General features: G+C 37.8%; 1 protein-coding gene across 5 annotated transcripts in view; it reads left to right on the top strand.

Annotated features, from left to right (window-relative positions):
• Nucleotides 1-24,395, top strand: part of kiaa0513 (KIAA0513 ortholog) — a 42,916-nt gene extending 18,521 nt beyond the window's left edge. For 4 of the 5 annotated variants that reach the window (XM_041795623.1, XM_041795624.1, XM_041795622.1 and 1 more), the window contains exons 3-13: nt 3,941-4,040; nt 6,126-6,199; nt 6,616-6,686; nt 9,852-10,056; nt 10,147-10,187; nt 10,323-10,395; nt 12,317-12,394; nt 12,702-12,731; nt 20,204-20,284; nt 20,554-20,648; nt 21,653-24,395. In XM_041795623.1, coding sequence (XP_041651557.1) covers nt 3,941-4,040; nt 6,126-6,199; nt 6,616-6,686; nt 9,852-10,056; nt 10,147-10,187; nt 10,323-10,395; nt 12,317-12,394; nt 12,702-12,731; nt 20,204-20,284; nt 20,554-20,648; nt 21,653-21,702 — 898 coding nt within the window. In that variant the 3' untranslated portion in view covers nt 21,703-24,395. The remainder of the gene's footprint in view (nt 1-3,940; nt 4,041-6,125; nt 6,200-6,615; nt 6,687-9,851; nt 10,057-10,146; nt 10,188-10,322; nt 10,396-12,316; nt 12,395-12,701; nt 12,732-20,203; nt 20,285-20,553; nt 20,649-21,652) is intronic. The other variant, XM_041795626.1, reaches the window with a different exon arrangement.
• The last annotated feature ends 589 nt before the right edge of the window (nt 24,396-24,984 follow it).

The raw sequence follows: 24,984 nt of genomic DNA, 5'->3' as shown, positions 1-24,984 counted from the left end.
ACCCTAAACCAGCAGCAGCCATTGCTATTGGCTTCCAGCACAACAAAGCCCCACCTGTAGCTACCACCTTGTTCTCCTCAAATAACACTGATTGGTCAGGTTTGTTTTCAGATTGGGCACAGCCTTTTCAGACTGGAGCTTTGCAAGACAGATCTTCCTGATGACAAACATGGAATCTGGCCAATCCATCTGATTTACAAGGTTACATCTGTGGCTCACTGAAAATGACTTTACAACCCACTTTTGGGTCCCAACCCACCAGTTGGGAACCAAGAATATAGAAAATTCAAACAGGTGTCTGTGTATTTTAAAGTAAAAATCATAGAAAGACTTATTTCTGTGTAAAGGATCTGCACCGCAGTCACAGAAACAGAAGACAGAGCTATCTTTATGTTTGCTGAGAAGATGTCTGTGGCACTGATGTACTTCTCTGCTCTTTCGTCAGTTGTGCAGCCACTTTTACTGATAAGGTTTGCTTCTATATAGACTTAGAACATAAAGTAAGGAAATTTGTGTTTGGTACATTATTTCTTTGTTGTAACAATGCTTCTTGGCAATAAATTTTATACCACTGGAAAGCCTGTTTGTTACCCTTTTAAATGATGCCACATCTGTAAGGAACATGCATTTGTGGGATGAGCAGCAGAGCTGAGTATGTGGGTTGCACCCATGAAAAGTGTGCCAAATCTTCTCTGCCAATGCCAAACAGCTTATTCTGCCATTGACTCTTGTTTGTTGTTGGTGGATTGGATGATTAAAGTTTGAAGAAACAAGACATATTGACAATTTAACAATTTATTCATTTAACAAACAGGAGCCTCAGTAGTGTGTGGAAGAACCATAGACAGCCACAACAGCCTGGCACCTCCTCCTCCTCATGCTGGTCACCAGCCTGGTCACACACTGCTGTGGGATGGCATCCCATTCTTCAATCAGCATTTGTCACAAGTCAGCCAACGTGGTTGTGTTGGTCACTCTGGATCTTGGCCTTCAGTTTGGAGATGGTACTAGGGTTCACTCCAAACAATGCTGCAACTTGGTTTTGCAGAACACCAGCTTGAGGTGCCCAACCGACAGGCCCTTGTCCAGATCAGTCAAACGTGGCATGCCGATTCTTGAAGCAGACTTCTACTGACCACTGTAGCAGGGCCCATGCTCACAGGCACTGCCAATCAGGCACCACCTGGGGGTACCAGGAGGTCAAAACAAGAGTCAATAGCAACAGCAAAATAGGCTGTTTGGCATTGGCAGAGAAGATTGGCTCATTTTCATGGGCACAACCTACATACTCAGCTCTGCTGCTCATCCCACAAATGCATGTTCCTTACAAATGTGTCACCATTTGAAAGGGTAATAAACAGGCTTTCCAACGGTATAAAATTTATTGCCAAGAAGCATTGTTACAACAAGGAAATAATGTACCAAACACAAATTTCCTTACTTTTTGTTCTAAGTTTATAATATACATTACATGCTTGTTGTTGCCAGATTGTAATGTTTAAAGATATCTCCAATATCCATCCTGTGTTGCTCTGACCTCTTGGACAGCTTCCTCGGAGATGAGTTGAGGTAGCCGAGGGGCAGCATCAGCATCCAGTTCTCCCTCCAGCACTCATGTGGGTGGCTGCTGCAGGGACACAATGTTCACTGCCCCAACAACCCCAACATCACAAAGAGTACTTTTCCTTTTTTCAGAGAAATCCTGATGGTAGCTACTCAGTACTTAGATTGTTATTTTGCGTACTTTGTCGTTAATTAGTACATTTGAGTGGGGCTTACAAAAATAGACCTATCTTGTAAATTTCTGTTTGTTTTTTATGCTTTATCTTGTTTTATTTTAGTTTAACATGACAGTTTATAGGTAGAATCTCTTCATCGTAATCTTCTTTCTCCTGTCTGGTGTTAAAAGGAACTTTCCCAATAGTCACTTCACTCACTTCTATTCTAATCAACGTTTTTATTTTATCACCGATAATAATTAGAAGCATTCTCCTCTAAGAGGTTACCAGCATCAGATTTTATTGGCTGCAGACTCCAATGACTATATCTCTGCAAGGGAACTATTCTCTTCTCAGCAACTGAGCCCCTTCTTCAGTTACCTACAATTAGCCGTTAAGAACAGTGACCTCCTCTGTGATCCCATAAGCCATCTCCTTTCAAGTATGTTTTTCCTCTTTTACTTATTTTACCTTACAGTTCAGATATCTTCTCACTCATCCCTGGAAGCAGATTCCATGTAGTCATATTATAGGGATAAAATGATGGAGAGATTCTTACGCAGCATGTCAAAAAGGAAGTTTAGATTTTCAGGTTATCGGGTTGACTATCATCATTTGCATCGTTTCAGAATGCATAAATTCAGCCAGGAAACTTCAGGGTATCTTCCAACTATAATGGCCTAAAACAAGAAACACAATAGATGAGGGGTGTTTCAAACACCTTATAATCAATCACCAGTATGTTACAGTAAGGAAATCCAGATGAATAAAGCACTCATGAAAACTAATATGGACAGAATCATAGAGAAAAAACTATCAACACTTGATATGAATAAGGAGTGCTGGGGTAAATTTAGTCAGACTGTGTGAGTGTGAGAGAGAGTAAACAGCAGCCATTCACTGCAGGGGAAAGGAGACGTCAGGAAGTGAACCAAAGGAAGTGAGGTATAGGTGACGAAGGGAAGTGGTGAGATTGACACAGTGGTGATCTTTGCTGCACACTATGTTGGATATTTCAGCTTTTACTCAGCTGTCAACCATTGTATGCCTGTTAGTTACATGACAGTAGCAGGGCCAGACTGACTTTTCAGAACAGAATGCTCCTAAAAATAACTTATACTTGGTTGAAAAAGCTCCAGTGTTACCCACTGTGACTCTGCACATTTGCTCTTGTTTTGTTGACTCGAAGGTAAATAAGTCAGGAGAGGGTGGGGGGATGATTCAGCTATCCTGTAGCTACAGACTGTCATGGCATTGTGACCTAGAAGTATTTAGGTTCAAAATGACAGAAGTGAACTCTAATTGACCGAGGGAATCAGAAACTGAACTTGACCAGATTATAAATGACAATATGAACAACCAAAGATAAAAGCAGACCCCACAATGTCTGAATAGAGACCCTGACTTTAACCTCCAGCTAATCCACCAGGATTTTTAGTTCATCACTCTGTTCAGCTGAGGTTTAATCTTTGTCCTTCAGGGGAAATGTTCTGACTTTCATCTATATCTCTATCAATCACGATTAGCTATAGTAGAAAAAAACCTGTCTCAACTTGTTACTCTCTTTCTCCAAAGCTTCGTTGGACAAAATTGTTGGCCTGGAAGAATTGTATCCTTATTCCTTTCAAATTCCTGTTGTTCACCTGCACTTATTTTGCAAATTAGCAGACATCTGACACTGATCTATTTACTATATGTTGTGTGTGGTCTGTAGATATAGGGAACACTGGTTAATACCATGATTTAACTAACTGCATTTAACAACCACAATGACTGGACATCCACACAAAATAGAGTGTAAAATATGAGGATGCTTCTCATATATTCAGAAGGTATTTAACCTGTTAGCATTAGCTGAAAACTTTATAACATAAAAATAAATGTGGCACTGCTGGCCTGAAATCCAACTATACTTGCCTGATAAGAATTATATGCTACATTAAGATATTTGCACATTTGTCTATTATTTTTTTCTCAAGTCTTGTACACTTGGTAGGTCTAACTTGTGTTTTGCAAAGGTCAATGATGCATGCTTTATTGATTTTCCCACACTCTGAGTGTCCACATAAAGTGCTGTTTGATAGATTTTGTATCACACAGCATATTGTAAAATCAGTCTCATAAATCATGAAGTAAACACATCCAGCTGTGAGTGGTTTGTTTTTCTCCCACTGAATCTCTAAATGAGTGCTTTAATGACCTTTTTGGATGTGTTTCCACAGGGAGGACTTTGACCAGGAAGAGCAGGCTCGGTTTGGAGAGCTGTGTAGCGGAGAGAACGGCAAAGGTCGGGAGTGGTTCGCCAAATACGTCAGTGCACAGGTGAATGGGGTGATAAAGAGGAAATGATGCTTTATGTGACCTTTTAAGAGAAGTAACTACACTCTTTAGTGCATTGGTTTAAGAATTATAGAAGTCTTAGAAATGTCAGTGAACAAACAGTAGGGTACCTGTTTAGCTCAGCAGCTAAAGCGTGCACGAGATATGATGAGGAAACAGTCCTCATTGCAGAGACCACGACCAACTCCTGGCCTGGACCCATTGCTGCCTGTCTTCCACTCTCTACTCCCCATTTTCCTGTCTCTTTACTGCTGCCTTGTCAAATGAATAAGAGGCCAAAAGAAAAGAAAACTAGAAACTATTGTTGAATTGAAATATTAAAGGGATTAAAGGAAATGACAGGAAATAAATTGAAATAAAAACCCACTGCATTATAAACTAGAATTGATCTGTTATGGGTATTACAATGTGGGCTAAAGAATACTTCAGAAAACTGTTGTCAGTTAACCAAGTAGCATTTCTGACTGCTCTGCGCTCAAGCTCGTCTGAGATGAACTGACCTAAAGTGGAAAAGTGTGCTGTGATCTGAGAAGTGGAAATAATGTCTGTCAAGTCCTCAGGGCCAATGAGGAGAAGGACAATTATATTATCATCAATGCAAAGTTTAAAAGCCAGCGTCTGTGATTGTGTGGGGTTGTATTAGTGCCCGTTGCATGGGTAACTTGCACACCTGTGAAGGCACTATCAAAGGGGACATATTTTATCCTCTTAAGACAAGTTTATGTTGGTCTCAGAGGTCCCCAAAACATGCTCAAAACGAGCTGTTTCTGTGTCTGTGGCTTTAAATGTTACTGAGGTGTATGACTCCACCCCTGACCACACCCCTCTCAGGAAATGGATTTGGCACTCCTGATGTTACAGACACTTTTATCCAACGTTAAGGACCTGACAGGGATTCAAACCATCAATCAGGGTAACCCACTGAGCTATCCAACATCTAAGCTGGGGAGCTGAGAGGAAGATCAGGAGAGGAGGGTGGAGCTTTCACCCAAACGGGGAGGACCAGCCAAACCTGGGGCCAGTGTGTCCTCCCCACATGAGGTCATGAGGGTAAAATCTGAGAATGGCTTGTTTCAACACACATTTTCTGAAAGGCGGAGAAAGAGAGGGTGGAAGGGAATGGATTTTTCTGTTTTTTGAGGGGATTGTAGACAGGCCAAGGGCACATGTTGGAAAAGCGTGAAAAAGTTTTTTTTTTTTTTTTTTTTTTTTTTTTTCATATGTCCCCTTTAATACTGAGAGGGGCATACAGGTTTTTGAGCAACATATGCTTCCATCCACACAGTGTCTTTTGCAGGGATGTCCCTGCTTATTTCAGAAAGACAGTGACAGAACATATTCCGTACAAGTTACAACAGCATGGCTTCACAGAAAAGAGCAAAGGTGCTAGACTGGCCTGCATGGTGCCCAGACCTGTTCACTGACCTCTACCATTGAAAGTGTAGTGTATTATGAAGCAAAACATTCACACATGGAAAGCCCCACTGTTGAGAAACTTAAAATGTTCATTAAGCAAAGTTGGAAAGAATTCTGTTTTCAGTAAGTCAACAGCTAGCGTCTTTAGTCCTCAGATGCTTACAGTGTTGTTAAAAGAAAAGGTGATACAACATAGTGCTAAATACACTCTTTTCCCAACTTTTGTGGGAACATGTTACAGGCATCAGTTGGATCATTAAATATCTTGTCTTGTGCTGTATTCAGCTGAATATAGGTTGAAATGGATTTGTAATATACTTGTTTTTAATTCACTTTTACACAATGTCTCAGTTTTCTTTTTTTGGGGGGGGGCATTGGAGTTTGAACTAAAAGAACATTATAAAAAGAATTAGAGTAGTGTGGGTAACAAATTGACTGATGAAAATAAGAGCTTATGCTTCATGATCTGTGTAACAGAAACGCTGCATAGTTTCAGGAGGTCAAAAGGATTTTCTCTGGAAATAAGTCATGGAGTCCTCAGTAAATTTTGGCATCTATGTAGATTTTTCCTAATTTAAGCCCACTGATTGTTGTGATCTATTCTTAATTCCAGACTTTCCCGAATAAACCTCTGTTGTTCTTTGTTCACAGCGCTGCCACTCCAAATGTGTGAGTGAAGCCACCTTCTACAGACTGGTGCAGTCGTTTGCAGTGGTGCTGTTTGAGTGAGTCGTACATATAATCGTCTAATCCTGTGGAACTGTGAAGGGAATGCAGCAGTTTTAGTTTCCCATGAAAATAAAAAAAAATACTTTTATCCTTTTTTTCTCTGTCTGCAGCTCAGCTCTAGCACATTGCTTTTTCAAATGCCAACTTCCAATGCAGTTTTTAGCAACTAGAACTCAGAAATAGAGCAAAAACAGAAATGAACTGGGGCTATTTTCAGCTGTGAAATTGCCATCTGATGCTCCATATGTGGTACTTAGAAGTAAGGTAAAATGTAAAAAAAAATTTTGTGCACTTTCAAAGAAGAAAAATGCCACCCAGCCTAAAAAAGTATTCATTCCTATTAAGTTGTATGAATATAACCAGTAAGTAATAACATGATTAACACTCTCTGTGTCACACTTGTGTGCAACAGATGTCACCAGATGGACGACTACACCCCGGCCAAAAACCTCATGACCATGTGCTTCACATACTACTATCTCGGTGAGATTTAATTGAGTCTCTCTTTCATCTTTATGCTCACTATATATATCACCCCTCACCCCCCAGGCAATGCTCAGTCTACAGAGGCTGGCCTACTTCAAACATTTCACACAATTTGCCCACACACGGGGAAAAACCTGTGCTGAAGCCTTGGTTGTTAAACTGTGATAATCTCAAAAATCTTGATTTCGTTCTTCCTGAGAAGGACCACAACAACTCCTGAGGCAGCATTAGCAAACGTTCTAGCCCTGTAGCTCACATTTGCAAGGATGCTACTGTTGACAGATTTTGAAAGTGATATCTAAAATGTCATCTCCAGTTCATGCTGAAGAACTAAGAAACCTCATGGTGCCTTCTGGTTATGTTTTGAAGAGCGATGTTGAAAGCTGTTGCTCCACAAACTCTCCACAAACTCATTGACTTTCTGAAAATTCTATATGTGGTTTGTTGTACCCAAAGTGCACCCTTCAGTGTGAAATTGCTATTTTTATTGATTTAGCAGTGTGCCTATGTTGTGATTAGATGTTAGAACAGCCGTGCAGTTTCTCCTCATGTGTGTGATGCAACGCCGTTTCAAAATCTATGAGGATATTAAAAATCCTGTGGTCTGATCCTGGCCTTCAATTTGCTCACTTTTTTTAAATTATGTCTAGCTGTAAGCTTTCTAAACACAGCACTGTAATAATGTGTTATTGCACAAATTAAGAAAATCTTTATTGCAACAGTAGAAATGAACAAAGCAGAGTAAACACAGCTGTGCACTACATCTCCCTCCTAAGCGATGATTCAGCCAGCCCAGGTTGGCTCTGTGGTTTCTTCTGCAGACATGCCACAACACAAAACATGCTGCTTCAGGGACTTTGTGGGGCTGCATGATGGTAACACTTTTGCAAGCAGGAAGCTCTGAGTGAGTAGTGTAAAACACAGAACACAAAGTTCATTGCATTAATATCAGGCTGTGGTCACATCCCCTATAATTTTGCAAGAGCATAAACCTGCAGAAGGCAGCTTTACAGAGTGACAATCTGTATTTTATCTGATTATTATCATGCTAAGAGACCTGTACCTGATCTCAAAAAGGAGTTAATGTGCCTGATGAGTTATCCCTCTCAATCCTTATTGCACTCATTTGTACCTACCTCTGGTAGTCAAGTCCTGTGACATAGTTTTGTATTTTTAGAAGAAAGCTACAAAGGAAAGGTGGAAAATTCTTCCCTTGAAATGGGACACATGTCATGTCATATGTTCGTATCTTTGCACACACAACATGGAAATCACAATATTATGCCCAGATGTCTTCTTGTGGTGATAGTTTTTAGTGGAGTTTTGGGCTGGACCAACAGACCTATGTAAGTTGAGATCTTTTTTTTCATTCATCCTCATTCTTTAAACTTTAATGTTTGTTTTAAGAAAAAAAATTGTTACATTTTTCATCCTCAAACCTTATAAATTGTGTTCAAAGGACTGAATTTTTAGTTGTCTAAAACATATTTAAATATCGGTACTGATATCGGTATCGGCTGAAATGAATCTGTAAATATCGGATATTGGCAAAAATCCAATATCATGCATCCCTACTTGGAGCAAATGTAAACATCTTTGTTGCTCTACTTCATGTTGAGCTGACTGTGTGGTCCACCACATAGATTTATTCAAAGACAACACGATGCCTTATTTATGTAAGGTTTTGGGATTATATACACTTGATTCTCCAGCCTCTCATGAGGATAGCTTGTATCAGTGTTGTTTTTATCTCATGCACATCATTTGACTATTTTTGTAAGCTGTAACTGTATAAATTTCTGTAAAACCACAGAAAAATTGAACATTGTAATGCTTCTATGGATCTACCTACAGGATGTTGAAGTGCATTGTGTAGCTACAAGAAAAGTGATTGACCTGTGTCGTTGAAGGGCAGGGCTCAGTGAAAGGTCAACTAAGGGCCACACTGTTATATAGGTTTGTACACAGATGAGCTGATAGGCAGTATGATGGTAGATGTTACTAAACATTCACTCTGTGATTTAATTAATTTTTGTAGCATTTAGTAACTCTTTAGCAAACTTATGGATAGCCTGGTGGCCATACTTTGAGGTTTCGTTGCACAAAACATTCTGGCATTTTCATTTACCTCAGTCTTTATAGTCTACATCTGATATGGCTCTGTTCAGTTTGGGCCATGTGGGGATTAATATGCAGACTCTGTAGTTTGAGTCAAGTAGACTATTAACAGTGAAGGATCCATCCAAAGCTGATGGTCTCATCATAGTTTCATTTCCACCTTGCTAATTTGCATCTGGATAACTTAAAGTTAATTACTACATTATCTATTCAGTCTTCAAAAAGGCCCTTTTAATCTAAAGCCAACATTTTGTCCCATGCCTGAGATCAGCTGTGATGTCTGAGCTTAAAGATAACGTTTATTAGAAAGAGTTAACAGTTTCATCTTGAGTATAAACACATTTAAATTAGGAGACTTTAAAATTAATACATTTAACAAATTTTAATGAAAGAGAAATGTGCAAAGTCTTTGGCGATTAGACTCCATTGTGATGATTTCATGTACTGGAAAGGGTAGTGAGGCAAACAGCAGCAATAGCATACCACCCTGTTGAGTCTAGACACTGGTGGTGGTGTTGATGAGGAGTTAACTCCTGACAAGCTAGACCAGGAATCAATGAGGTGGCTTGGAGGAGGAGACTGAGGTATGCAAGATAAGATGAGTAGAAGACCTATGAGGATCTGGACTAGATGCTGATGAACTGAATGGAACTGGGTGGGGTGGAGGAGGGTTGTAGCATCCACACTTTAAATGACAGGCTAACTGTGAAAGAGAGAATGACAGATTTAAAATATGATAGGTGCAGTAGAAACATTCTTCCTGTTTGAACTTTTGCTGAGCTCTATATATACATCAGTATTTTTACTTCATGTTTTTAAACCTCTCAAAAATGTGCTTCATGCTTCTTTAATCTGTACATCATACACTAAAGGATGTCATCCAAAAACTACGATGCTTGGTAAAATTATTTAAAATGCCCTAGACATCTAGAATGCACACAGACATATTTTGCACTATGTATCATGTAAAATTATTATATGTTTTGAGATTTTAGAGAAATGTTTAATGTGACCATTGTTTTAACTCTGTCTTCTCTGTTTTAGGAAAGTCTCAGCCGTCTCCCTCTGAGCTGCTGGATCGTGGTCCTCCAGTGAGTCTGGATTCATATCTCAACAAAGCAAACTCCTGGCTGTCTGGGAAGAAAGATGCTGCAGAGCGCCTCCTTAAAAACACGTCAAAGTCTGACGTCAAAGGCTTCTTTGGAGGTCTGGAGAGCAAACTGAGGAGCTCAGTGGCTCCCAAGACTGAGTAAGAATACACAACTCCTCCTTGAGTCTCTTCCTTTTCACTCTAAACTGCATGCTTCACCTTATTCTTCTCCTTCTTTCTTTTCTGTAGGGATGGTGAAAGAACAGGACAGACAAAGCCCACATCACCAGGTATTATACACCAAAAAACAAATGAATTGAGTATATTTCAATAATAGAAAGTCAAAAATACAGTTTATTTTCCTCCCTCACTAATCTGATAGTATGTACAAATGTGATGTTAATCAAGCTGCTCTTCCATCCCAGCATCTGATGCTCCAGAGGAAAAGAAAAATGAAAAGGTGTACCTGTACACTCACCTGAAGCAGCAGCCCATATGGTAAGAAACAAACACAGAAACATCTGTTACAAGAGCCCTAAGGATACGGAAGTACTTTCTTTCATCAGGAAGTGAAGTGTTTTTAACATTCAATATGGACTCTCAAATAAAATTAAGTCAGCAATTTAATAACTGAAACATTTTGGTAAAAATCAATATTTTAATGGACTGAAAAATTGCTCCCCGAGTATTGACGACTGCCTGCAGACTTTAAAGAGATAGCAGCAGTTATAAAAGACTACTGTGTGAACCCCAAACAGCACATTAAATCAATGGAACAGTTTTTCTATAAAATCCCACTGAAACAATCCTGCATTATAATCAACCTCTCTTGAGTTGTTGCACAGTTATATTAAGCTAAAATAGTAAACATTGCCCTCTTTGAAAACAAAACCGACCCTAAACCTTTACTAATTCTGACAGTTATCATGGAGCTGTGCTTCCCAAAGGATGGGCCAGGGCCAACTGGTGGGCCCCAGAGGCACTGTAAGTGGGCTGCGAGAGGTCACTTCCAGTAACTTAAAATAGAAATTCATAAAAGGATTTAAATCACATTTAAATAATCATAAAATTCTTAATTATATGTTAATATTTTAAGTCTTAGAAGTAACAAAACACAGTCAGAAGTTTAACTAATTTCACTCATTCATCATTTATTTTGTCTGATGTATAGCAGTGGTGTCATGGTTTTACTGGTGTTGGATTGACTGATGACACACTCACTTCCTGATTTTAAGAAGTTATAAGTGTCTTCTGTGACATTAATGCTGCTTGGAAAGAGTTTGCTAGGCCACAAAGTACATTCACAGAGATAATTATAGGAAGAAGGATGTCTTTGCAGATGCCTGATTAAAACAAAATAAATGCCATTGGCTCATATTTTGTATTTGTGACCCCACAAACATTTTCAGAATAATGTTAATATATCTTAAAGCAAAGCATTCAAATTGAAATTCTCTGTTTATGAAACAGAAAAAATGAAAAACAAAGGTAAAAATCATGAACCCATGTTATGGTTTTGCAAGGTTTTGGTGGGCCCCGGAGGATTATCAGGTCTCAAACTGGACCTAAACATACTGAAGTTTAGGAAAGGCTGTTTTTAACTAAATAACTGGTTTCTATCATTTTGAGCCTACTGGTCGTCATCCAAGGGTTTCAATTGTGCTACAGGAGCTTTATAAGAACTTTTTTGAATTACTGTGACAAGCTTTTTTGCCATGGCTCCCCAGCCATCTCAACCATATGTAATATTATTATTATAAATAGTTCAACATAAGACAAAGATCTGCCGATGACCCCTTAAAACAAATGCCAATCGGATGATTATATTCCTAGTAAAATATCAATAATTTCAGAGGAAAAGTAAGACTCAGAGGAAGTATTGTCTTAAGAGAAATATGACATGAATGAAACTAAAAAGGTTTTTATCTTTACCCTTCGATATGTAAATGCATCAATTCTGAGCCATGTTTACATTTTCGAGCATAAATCATTGGCTGGTACAGAACTTAAGGAATGGCCCTAGTAGACCACCCAGCAACAGGCTGTCCAGGCTGCAACCTTATCTCTACAGACCATTTTGCTAATATGTGAAACTAGGGCACAGGTTTTAAAGTATCATAATTTTCACTTGAAGTCATTTAATGCTACTTAGATTTATCTCAGGATGTACTTAAGGGTCCTGACTGACTACATTAAGCATCATTATGACACTGAAGTGTGAATCATATCACAGTTCTATGGCCATGCATGTTTATGTTTCTCTCAGACTAAAAACAAGTGAAGGCAGATTAGACAGAGCTGAGGATTTGTATGGTTTGATTCTTGACAGTCTCTGGTTTTTATTTGTAGCTTCTCTGTAACTGTCTCAGTGATGAAGATCGCAGGATACCTGTAATGTGTCTTCTCTTCTCTTTGTCAGGCATACGTTACGGTTTTGGAACGCTGCGTTTTTTGATGCTGTCCACTGTGAGAGGACAAAAAGATCTCCGACCACGAGGTGAGTCGCAATATGCGTAAGAATTTATCAACAATCCAAAGCAAAGTTTTATCAATTTTTTAAACATAGACGTTTTTTGTTCTATGTTCCTGTCACTGTATTGAAGACTGAAGTGCTGCTGGCTCTAACATAAAGCGGCACTGCTGATAATCTCCTGATGCTCCGCACCTGTCCTTCTCTTTTTTCCTCTTTCTCTTTGCACTTCTCTCTGTTTCCTCTCTCTTCTTGTTTACAAACTATTGTTGTTCTCCTTCTTTCTGCATGTTGACTTTGACCCTTTGTCTTCTTGTGCCTTGCTGCTGAGCAGGGGAACGCAGGACCAAGAGAAGTCTGAGAGGTCTGTCCTTCTGTTTGTCCGCTGCCCTAAAAATAAATCAATACATAAATGAATGAATAAAGATAGATAAAGGCAGAGAGGAGAAGAAGGGCAGAGGCTTTGCTGTTGTATCACAATTCTTCTAGGAAACTTAATCTGTTACATAACCTGTCATAGAGATTCAGCATAAAAGCAGTTTGGAGAAAATCTGTATTGACTTAGTGTGACTGAGAGGTACAGCTGAACGAATTTAGTGGATGGCTTGTGTTTGTGAACATTTGAATAATCATCAGCCATATAGAGCAGAATTATTCTTCAAAGTGGATAAATAATAATTATGTTATTAAGAACAGAGTTCTGGAAACACTAAAAACAAAAATAACACTGTGTCTCATTGGGAGGAACTGTAAAGGTTAACGAGTCGTCCAGGGTCAAATTTGTAGTTTCTGGTCAGTAATAATAGGATTGTCTCTGATGATAAATAAATACACATGAGCAGGAAAAACACTTGTGTTTAAAAATTAGTAGATAAATGCAGATAAAATCTGTGTTAAATCAGCTGTGCAGTAATGTCCACATCTCTAAAATCTAGAGGTGACCCCAAATAGTCTTAGTATTTGATAATTATATCAGAAGAGCCTCATTTGACTGCCAGTTTTATAGTTGGACATCTGCTTAGAAAACAAATATCATAATAGACATGGGCGTAAATCTGTGTTATCAGTTAATAATATTTATGGAAAATATAGCTTTATTGTGAACTCTCTCTTCCACTCCCCTTGCTTGGCCCAGTTTGCTTCAGCACATGAATAAATACACACGTGTATCTGAGCAGGCATGCAGCGAAGAGCTGAGGAGATTTTCTGGCTACATAATGTTTCCCTCACAGACTAGGATCAATCCTTAAAGACCCCTTGCCCTCTCTCTAAACCTACCCCCGTATTACCCCCATATTACCTCTAAACCTAAACCCATACTGTAAAACAGAACAAAAACACACTCATCTTTCCTGCATAACAGAATGTCTGCCATGTACGCAGACTAGTGTGTGCCGGGGTTAATTTCCCGCCCTAGTTAACCAATCAATCAATCTTTGCTTGTATAGTGCCAATTTATAACCTAAGTTATCTGAAGACACTTTACAAAGAGGGCAGGTCTAGACCGTACTCTCTGTTGTGGTCTATTATAATTGATCAGCGTTAATCATTAATATTATTATAAAGACTATACCCTATTATAACAAAGACCAGGGTTTATCACCATGAGCACAGAAAGAAAGGGCTAGAAGGAGGGGTAGAGGTGGAGAAAAGCAGAAAATGGAGAGGGGCAAGAGAAACAACAAAACACCAAATGAAAGACAAAATTCTGATTGAAAGTCTTTAAATAGACTGATATTTTGCCAAAGGTCCATTATCTTATTGGCAACTTCTTTTTCTCAAATATTAGCAATAAAAGGATTAGATACTGGTCTATAGTTAGCTAAGGTGCCAGAATCTGGTGTTGGCTTTTTAAGTAGAGGTTTAATTACAGCTACTTTGAAAAACTGTGGCACATATCTTGTCAATAATGACATATTTATCATGTCCAGAATAGACGTGTTAACCAGAGGTATAAACGGACTTAGACAGCCTGTTTAGGGTCGTGTCTAACCCTTCATTATTATCCAGTTATGATGCCAAACTAAGATAAAATTTCTTTATTGCAAATAGTTTAATTTTATGTCAACAATAAGTGACACTGTGGTCTTGATTGCTTATGTATGAGCGAGACATTGTTTATAAATCAGTCAGGGGGGTTCAGATAGTACATGGACATGCAAAAGAACGATAGTAGGATTCATAAGAGCTGGGTTTTATTCAGCAGGAGGAGACATCAGAACTCCATGAGCTGATCAGGCATCCAATCTGGTGAGACAAATCTCCAAAATGAACCTCTCTCTCTCTCTTTCTCTCTCTCCTCACTGGACTCTGTACTGTTAACACACTGATCCCCAATCAAGTGAAATAACCCCTGTGTCAGATAAGATATTTTATAAATGGGTTGCTATTTTACAGCCTTAAACAACAACACTTAATGTATAATTATGCTCATCACCATAAGAATGGTGAGACTTATAAATTCATCATTAGAAGATGTTTAGTCTGATGGTGTTGTGCGTGACGTATCTGTGCTCAGGCTTGGATGCATTGAGCAGTGTGAGTGCAGGCCAGAAGGGGGACTGGGGAGGGGGTCAGATACTTAAAACTACAAATGTGTAGAATGCCTTGCGAATCATCACCACTCCTTGTAACTGTTTCAAAGGGGCAAGGGGGGCGTTTAAAATGGTAGTGAGTCCATGCCTCAGTGACAGTTTAAGCATTTCTATTTTCTTTCTCCACATACCTTTTATGATTGAAATACTAGATAACAGTGTCCATTTTTCTCCCTACTCCACAAGTAGCTACATGTTGAAGTAGCTGGAAAAAAAAAATTTAAATCCTTAGAGCGGGTTTGGTATTAAAAGATTGATTACTTTAATTTTAGGCTGGTTCTGGATCTTTACATAGGAGTGTTGAATGTCTATTATAACACAGATTTTCTTGTTTTCCCCAAATAAATTGCCATTCATACATAATAAATTACCCTAGTTATTTACAGTGGACTGTCCTATTTTTCAGGGCCGGGCTAGCAGCCATCTCAGCTGGCCTTTTAGTTTAACAATAGCACAGAATTTCAGGAAAAACTCCTAGTGTTGGAGTATTTTGAACAAGTCAAAGATGATGCCAAAAAAAAGGAAGATGGTAATTGTGTGTCAAAAGCTTTTGTCACACCACTCAGCAACAAGTATCATGGTCAGGTGTTTAAAAAATAGGTAAGTAGCCAACAGGCTCACAAAACGATTTTTAAACCATGACCCCTCTTAATAGCCTTATAATATCATTATATGGTCACCACAGTGCAGGCTTAATAAGGAAGATTTGTCAAGACTTTTCATAGAATAAATGTTATTCCATGTCTAGAAGACAAATAGTTTGATTACATGGTTAATCTCAGATGTTGAAAATTAAAATATGGATCAATGAGCACAAATAAAGACATTAAATGATCAGTCATCTATAGGCAAAATCTGACCAATTAGATTAAACATAATTTATAAATAGTTTTATTGTGAACACAATTGCATTACTGTGACTGAGTATGAACTTGTATTTGTACTTCATTTGTTGTTGGGCATTTTGAGTTCTGTACAGTGGTTAAAACTCTTTTTTCTGTTGCTTTCATCGCTCATTCTTTCTTCATTTAACTTCTTTTGGCATGTCGTCATTGTCTCATAGGTGAAATGATCACCTCCATGTGCTCTCATGCTGCTGAAATAATCTTCCACCTATCTTTGATGATTAAAAGCATCACACTCACAGTTACTATCCTGATGTGCAGAGGGAACCTTGTGTAATGTCTGTGTTGGTATTTATATCTGGAGCAGAAGACAGAGGTAGCAGATCCTCTGCAGTCTCTTCACAGCTCGCTGCATGTTCACACCATTAATCTCTGCATGTGAGACTTTTCTCTGCCTCATCTGCATGTTCCTTCTGCTCTCTCTCTTTAACAAGCTTATGCGTTTCACTGCAGACTGGTTGCAGAGGTTTCAGCCAGCTGAAAGTAAAAATATAAACCTTTAAATGATGATGTATAATTTCTGATCTGCCACTCTGAGTATTTGGTCTCCTTTTATTTTTCCCTTCTATTTTAGCCAGTCGTTTTCAAAATAATGTCATTGGTATTATCACATATTTTATCTGCTGAAGATATACAAGATTTACAGACAATTTAGGAATTTGAAGTAACGTCCAGATCGACAATGTGATACCAACACAGAAGTGCCTTAAAAATGGTAATGTTTCTAAAGGCCAGCAGGAGGTGACTCCACTGTTCACCAGAAGAAGTGAGATGTGTATAACTAAAGAAAGGCCTCTTCTTCCTGAATAATTATTTGAGTACAAATTTTATGTAATGGTTTACTGTCTCAAGCATTAGTTTGAAGTCATGTTCAGTTCAGTTTGATGGTCAATTTGTCAATGATAACCTTATGGAGAGTCAAATAGACAACAAATCCAGGCGTGCTATGGGGCTATCGTCCTGGGAATGTTGAGTTTATACTTTTGGAGACCTGGAAGGTGTTGTTCTGTGTTAAAATGTCTAAAAAAAGGTGTGAGCAAACGTTTTAGCTTGGAACCCCCAAAATAAGAGAAATAACACTGGCTGTGGTTAAAGCACATAATGCTGCTTATAGCTGTGTGTAAGAGGCCTTTCCCAACACTGACATAAGAACAACAGAAAGAATATTACAACCTTAAACCTTTGTGTTATTTATATGGGTTTTTTCTAAGAAAGACTAGAAGCATCATTCCCAAGACAGTTTGGCTGCAGATCTTACACCTCTTTTACAGACCACTAATCTGGGATGTCGTATATCTCAGAATGGAAAAACCTGCAAAACCTTTAAAAATAGAATTTGATTAAACTTTTGGTTAGAGTAAAGATTAAGGTAAAGTTTCAGATACCAAAAGATAAAAACCTCACCTGTAAACCCAATTAGCTCAAAATGCTAAAGCTAACTTAGCTACATTGACTTATGCAGTAACATTATTCATGTAGCTAAAGCTAACATTTGTGGGACTACTCCTAAAAAGGGTATATATGTACATAATTTAATCCCAGATAAGACTTCTGACATTTTCTCTGTTTTATTTATGAAATATTTCTTAGTCTGTAATGTTTGCAGTGTGGTTATTTCATGAATCTAGCTGCCAGACTGGGTTTATGAATAAAGTTGAATTAAAAAAACTGGACTAACATGTACCGGCAAATTATGGCACTTCTTTCTGAGATATACAGTATCTCTGATACACGGTCTGTGGGACTGGCTGACAGAGAGGTAAGGTCTGCAGTCAGACCCCTCTCAGATTGTTACAAACTGTGGGAAATTCTCATTTAGCAATTATAATTACTTTTAATTAACAAAAGGAAATAAATAGAACTTTCATCATGTAAATGCAAAAAGTAATACTAAATTTAAATGCAGAATTTAAGCCAATTAAAACTGTTTTGAATTAAATTAACATAATAACTCATCAAAATAAATGTGTTTTACTTACAGATACAGTGCTTGACAAATTTATTAGACCACCACCCAAAGTAAGGTTTATGCCACGGCTGCCTTAACAGCGTTGGTAATTACCAAAATCATTTTTTTATGTTTCTGCAAAGGATAATACACCAATATGTAGAAGCTCTTTAACTCAAATGATATTTTTAATGCTAAAATATAATTATTATTGTTATCCATGAATTTTCAAATTTACTGATTTACAAAAAAAACAAAAACAAAAAAAATAGTAAAGCACATTATTAATATTTCTTGATTAATATGTCAAATGAACAGAAAAACAGAAAAATGAGTTTTAGTTGTTGAATGTTATGCTTGATTAATTTCTGACTTCTCAGAGAAGCCCAGTGAGCTGGCTCAAATTTGGGTGAATTCAGTTTGAAATTCCTCATTCCTGTTCAAAATGGTAAAATATGGAGAGCTCACTGAAAATGAAAGAGTCCGCATTAAAGCACTTCATGATGCTGGATGGTCTCTGAGACAAATATGACAGGTGGTCTAATAAATTTGTTAAGCACTGTATATTTGTGTATAAAATGTTTTTAATGACGTATAAAATATTTTTTACAACAACAGTTTCAGTCAATTATATATCTGATTTTTTGCCATCATTTAATTGAATGTAATTATAAGGTTTTTTTTTTTTCGTGGAGATTTCATCATGTTTTCTTCATGTTTACAATTTCTTGATAGTTTCAATCCAGTTGCGAGCCACATTGAATGAGGAGAAGGACCACATGTGGCCCCAAGGCTGCCAGGTTCTCGTTAATGTTATATACTGTAGCAATGAGAGGACAGAACAATTATTTTATTTTATATTTAATTCATTTAATTTATATTTTCATTTATACATTTATGGGATAAAAATAATCCATTTGAAATCTTAGTCTTCATCATTTAAAGAGAGCATCTTAAAGCTCCCCCTCCTTCGTATCCCAACCCCTACTTTGGAGCAACTGGCCTAAAGACATATTTTGTGGATTGTTTGTGACTGGCCAAAATCAGTATTACTATCATTAATTCTGTGAATTACAGATCACTTAACCAAACTGTAGCTAGTGTTTTCAAACCCATTACTTCTCTCTAACTTCACATACTCAAACATGTTTGGCCACTTCTGGCTTGAGAAATGTTACAAGAGCACATTGTCTCACTGATGGCTGAAAAATAAATGTTTTGTTTACCAGACCAACACGACTGTGATTATCTAATTTACCTGGAGGTACCTGGTGAATCTCCTTGCCGTATGCGTCTTTAATGCAAAGAGGTATAGATACAATGGAATAAAAGACAAAAGTCCCCCATTAGGACATAGAATGGACTGTAAAATAGATCAAATATGGCACACACCGTCTTTTTTTGTGGTTTCATTAATGCCTTTTTTTCCCCATTATCAAAATGTTAAGTTTTGTAGCTAGAAAAAAACAACATTTAACAGGATGATAAATTGTAAGTTGATGTCTCTGATTAAATCTCTCTGTGTGTTCTTTAAAAGCTTAAGATTAGAGCTCCAGCACTACCTCTTTTTCTGCATGTAAATACCTGAGACATCTGAAAACAGTACTGTCATGCCAGATCAACACCTGTCATCTGCTTCTTAACAATGATGATTCTCTGTGAATTAATCATTTGTTGTTTTATTCTTTCGCTGAGGGCTGGTTAATGTGCTTGTTGCTCTTTGACATTTATGATTTATTTACGTGCATTTTCTTCCCTTTTTTGCATCCAAAAAATGAGGTACAAGGGTGGATGCCATGGATTTATTTGGGCAGATTATAGTGACAGTATTTAACTTCAACAAGATCCCACTGCCAAGAAAGAAGAGGAATAACAGGACCACATGATAAAAATGCATTTTTATGGAGTTTGAAGTTTAAAGTCCAAATCCACTTTCTTAGGGATTTTCTTTTTAAGTTTTTCTCAAACACTTAAAAGTGGTATATTTTGTATTAAAAATCATTTGGACATTATTTCTTATAAAGGCTGCTAAATTGCTACTGTACTATGCAGTCACTTATAAAGAGGACAGATTTCTTTCTGAGTTTGGTTGGTGTGGCTAGAGAAAACCCCAACCTTGCCAAGAAACACTAGGGTGGGGCTCAAAGTCAGAGCTGTGATGTAAAAACCAGAGCTGAAATGTATTTTCAGGTGACTTTTCCTCATGTGGCTCTGATCCTCTTCTGTCTGACCAGCTAGTGACCCTGCAGTCAAACATTTTTCAAACTGATGTAGAACAAGTTCATGTCAGGATATTCTTTGACATCCACCCCTGGCCTGTCTCAGTAGATCTGAAGGTCAAATAAAGACTTAAGGATCCAGCCTGACTCTGAGTGTCTCTGTGCTGCAGGGAGAGGTGGTGTCATATGACCCAAGAGGAGAGGGACGACAGCTCCAAAATCGATGAGAACATTGCCTTCGGCCAACTGGGGTGAGTTAGCAGCCACAGAAGCCGCAGCGATGTCTCTGAAATAAAACAAGAGAGCATGGAGAGGCTTTGGTTTACAGCTGAGTGGAGGCTCAGCAGCCTGCTGGGGGAATGCTTTCTATAGATCTTTAAATCCTTAATGCCATAAACAATTCACAAAGAAGAATGTTTTAGTTTTATAAGTTTGTTTGTGTGCAGATTGATTCTCTGAGATGTGTTTGAATTAAAGGGAAAATGTTGCATAAAAGCTTTGATATTGTGTTTATTTTTAGGACATTCACCCACAACATGCTGGCGTTTGGACTCAGTAAGAAACTCTGCAATGACTTCCTGAAGAAGCAGGCAGTCATTGGCAACCTGAATGAAGGTAAATAACTTGTTTTGGTTCAGCATAAAACACAAATAACTTCCCTTTTCTTTTATTTAATTTATTTTGTACAAGGAAACGTGATGATGGAATAAAGAAGCAATGAACAACCACAAGCAAACTAATTTTTATCTAATGTTTAACTTAGAGCTTTCAAGAGATTACAATTTTTAATTGTATAAATCTCACAACTTTCATAGTTAACTTGAGATTAATTGCACCATTTATATCTGTTCTAAATGTACTATACAGGAGTATTACTCAAGATTAAAATACCATTATCAACACATGAGTGGGCAAAAATACTTTTTTTTTTGCAAATAACTCAAGTCTTACCTGGCATTATCTCAAATCTGAACTTGCCATTCAGAAGTCTTAGTCCTTTATCCATTTCTGCTTGCTGGTACCTCATCACTAAAGCACCGTTTCCTGATCTCACAGACTACAGGATGGGTCGAGGGTCATGCGGAACGCGCATGCATTAATGGCACAATAAAAAAGCAGTGGCATTAAAATGAATTTAAGTTAATGCGTTATTAACGCCCTAGTTTAATTGTTTAACCAGCCCATCACATTACTAGATCACCCTGGCTCAACATAAATACTGACAAGAGTCAGAACATGTTGCTCCTCAAATTGCCATGAAGGATAAATCAGGAGGAAACTTGTAGAACTCCTCCAGGCTGAGCCAAGCCTTAGTCTTTGCCTTTCATTAACAGTCAGCACTTTTACATGCAGTAAGAAAAGTCAAATTGTTATGTTCTTTCTAAAACTAGATTTTTAAACTGCACATAAACATGCTGGCATTCTGAAATGAGTCCCAAAATCAAATGAAAGTTCCTTGACAACATGCAATCTTTGCTGAAAGTTTGCCACAGCTCCAACTATCTTATTTTTAATATTACAGTATCAGGATGCATCTTTCTCAAAGCTTGTGCCTGTTGTGCAGAATAATCCCTCCTGTATCTTCATAACATCTACATGTCTGTGTTTTATCTCTGCAGAACAGTACAAGTTGCTGATCGACCATATCGAGAAAATGGCAGCTGAGTGAGTCTGATGAGGACAGACTGCAAAAGACTGACTGCAAACACACAAACGCATGTTAGCGGTTTGTTTCAGCTCAACATCACCATAACTAACCGTCCGTCTCACTGTTGTTGCATTTTAACTGAAAATTAACTTCCATGCAGAACTGGACTCTGTCATATTGTAGCAAATCCAGCCTGGTAGTGCTCATCTGCACCCCGTCCTGTTTTAGCAATAATACGTCTTTAGCAGGCTTTAGTTTCTCCCAGTAACTCCTGTGTTTGTGTGAGCAGCTTTACTAAGACAAAGAAGCATAAAGGGAAGGATCCAGTTTAAATCTAAACAGCCTCAGTGTGGAGTCAGGCTCTCTGGATGTGTGTACATCATATATCCTGTGTGTTGTTTTGCTCTCTTTGTGGTGGTTATATTTATTACAAGTAACACAACTAACCGCTTCTATTTAAACAGCGTACCGAGTATCTGTTGTCCTGCCTTGTTACATTTTTTCTTACATGTGTACCAGTGTATACAGTTCGATATTAAATGGCAATAATAACTCTTAATGTTAAAATGTGCTCTAATATCAGCTGATGTCTGGTCAGTTTTAATCACTATGACAGCTTATTTCCTCTCTGTCTTCTCTGTAGTTGTGTAGTGTCTTGTGTGGCCATAAAATCATAAATAGGAGTATTAAACATGTAAATTCATCTGTTAAATCTGATTTGACATTTCCCTTATCGTCTTTTTAAAGAAAATGTTAGATATCTTGAGAAGTCAAATTATATCTCTTAATAAATATTAGTTTCATGCAGAGAGTCAGAGAGAAAGGATACACCCTGCTCATGTCTGTGCTTAATATGAAGCTACAGCAAGAAAACAATTAGCTTAACTTAGCATTATGCCTGAAAAGAGAGAAGGGACTGCAAACCTGGCTCAGTTTAAAGCCCCTCATTGACATGAGAAGAGGAGAGCAGGGTGAGAGGTTAGAGAGGGGACTGTTTCCAAACCTCAGCTTAATTCTTTAAGGAAAGCCACATATCAGATTTTCAAACCCTTAAAGATGTGTGCCTCTTTTTGCTTGACTAACCCAGGGAACATCTCTTGAGCAGAATCTTCTCCACCAAGTAAAACTGTATATCTATTTTGCAATAAAATGGTTAAATATTTGGCCTATTATTATTATTATTATTATAATTATTATTATTATTGTTGTTGTTGTTGTTGTTGTTGTTGTTGTCAATATATTGTAACATGTTAGGTCACTTAAGAGGCTCTTGAGCAGACCTTTTGTTTATTCCTGTCTTGATGCTAAGCTAACCTAATTGTATGCTATGGATAGTTTGATATTAACCTTGTTTAACTGTGGGGGAGAAAAAATAAAGACTCAGAGCAGCAAAGTCTTCCAAAAAATGTGAAAGCTGATTTAAGTCGTTCTGTGGAACATATCGGATATACACTGATATTACATTTCTTTTTTTTATATAAAAACTTTCTTATACCCTTGGGAACATTACCAATCCAAAGTGCCTTCCATAAAAGTAACTGTCCCTGTCTTGATCCCCTGATGCCCACCCTCACAGCTCAACCAAACACTTGAGCAGGGTTTGCAAACATGGTATTTCTTCCTCAGTCAATAACGGAAAAAACACCCCCGCATGCTTCTGGAAGTCTTTCTATCTATGCTCTCAGTGTTGAGTCTAAGTGATAGTCCTTTAATTCCTGCTCCTTGTGTGTCCATCTGTCTTTCTACCCTGCATGTGTATCCCACATTAAGAAAATGTCAAATGAATGACTGAACTTTGAAGTGACAGATGTATTACTTCCTCCTACCACTGCGGGGCAGCATTGTAGCTTCATTTAAAGGCATGTCTCACTGACAGATTCCTTAATTCATTTTAGTAACATGAAAAAAATATGGTTCTGTGATTTTAAATATGTTTATTTCCATGTGAATACCGGGGTGATGCACTTTCTGGCAGGTTGAATCTTCTTTTAGATTGTTAATCTGTTTTGTCTCTAATGAAGCCATGTTGTAAATAGTGTACATGTTTCTTTGTGTTGTAAGAATTTATATTGTGCTGTTATTGTGAGTTTTTGAACTTAGATCGTAAATGTACAAAAATAGCTGTAATAGAGCATTATAGCTGTTCATATTAGGAACATAAATGTGCAAATGTAAGACCCTGAAGTGCTCCTGAACATTTAGCCTCTGTTTGATGTGGCGTTCAAAGTATGTACATAGTGTTGTGACATTTTAGCCATTTAAATGTACAGTAATTGATTTTATGATTCCTATAGAAAGCCATGCAAACCTCTGTATCCTTCAAACTGTTTCTAATGACTCTTATTTACCCAAGTGTCTTTCTGCATGTGGTCAAAGTCCATTTCTTCATGTATGAATTGTATTCTTCGACTTCTTAAACCATCGTGCTCCCCCGATGAGGTACCAACTATACTGTATTGTACTGATTTGCTCAGCATGAGCCATTTGCACTACATTTAGTCCATAATACTCTCTTTACACATGTTCATGTGACTAAAGTAACTGATAGCTTTTATATTTGTTCACTGCATGCTGTCTCTACATTGGGCATATCTGTTGTGAACTGTTGACCAAAGTTTGTCTTTTATTGCCTGGATGTAAACTTCTTTTCAGCCATTCTGACTTTGTGTAAAGTATCATCAAAGTGGAGTATATCATTAAAGTACTGCATTACATTTTTGTGGGGTTTCCTTCTTAATTCACTCCTGTACTATGAGAATGTGGTCTCTAAAAGAGTTGGGCCATGCCGCAGAGTTTAGTATCAGTCCAAGGCCAACTTATACAGCGCTAGGACTGGCAAACATAACAAACTCAACCCAAATACTTCTTGGGTTCACTAAATGATTGGCAAATAGTTTGCAACCATGTTGAATTAGCCAAGAGGAAGACTGTCGGATTAGCCAGAGTGCGTATTTGAGAGTGCTGTGGAGAATTTGTGTGTTTTTTAATCAACGAGACAACAGCCAAGCAGCAGGCACTTTAACCTAGATGTGTTTATGACACAAAATATGTTTGACCAGACACTTTTATTTTTAGATGAAATACATATGGAGCGAGGGCTTCTCAGGCTTTTCATGCCAGAATGGATGTCCAAAAGGATTTAGTCTGTATAAAGCCTTTATTACAGTCCACCAACCAAGTCTTCTAATGTGTTTCACATTGCTGCATACAGTTGACATTCTAACACACTTAAACCTGCCAAAGTTAACAATAAAACCTCTGTTCAATCAACCAGATGCTTAAGAGTGGCAACATGTAAAGGTT

Source organism: Cheilinus undulatus, linkage group 9 (assembly GCF_018320785.1).
Source record: "Cheilinus undulatus linkage group 9, ASM1832078v1, whole genome shotgun sequence".
NCBI classification, from domain to species: domain Eukaryota; kingdom Metazoa; phylum Chordata; class Actinopteri; order Labriformes; family Labridae; genus Cheilinus; species Cheilinus undulatus.
Note: the sequence above shows the minus strand (reverse complement) of the source record. Positions and strands in the feature narration are given on the sequence as shown.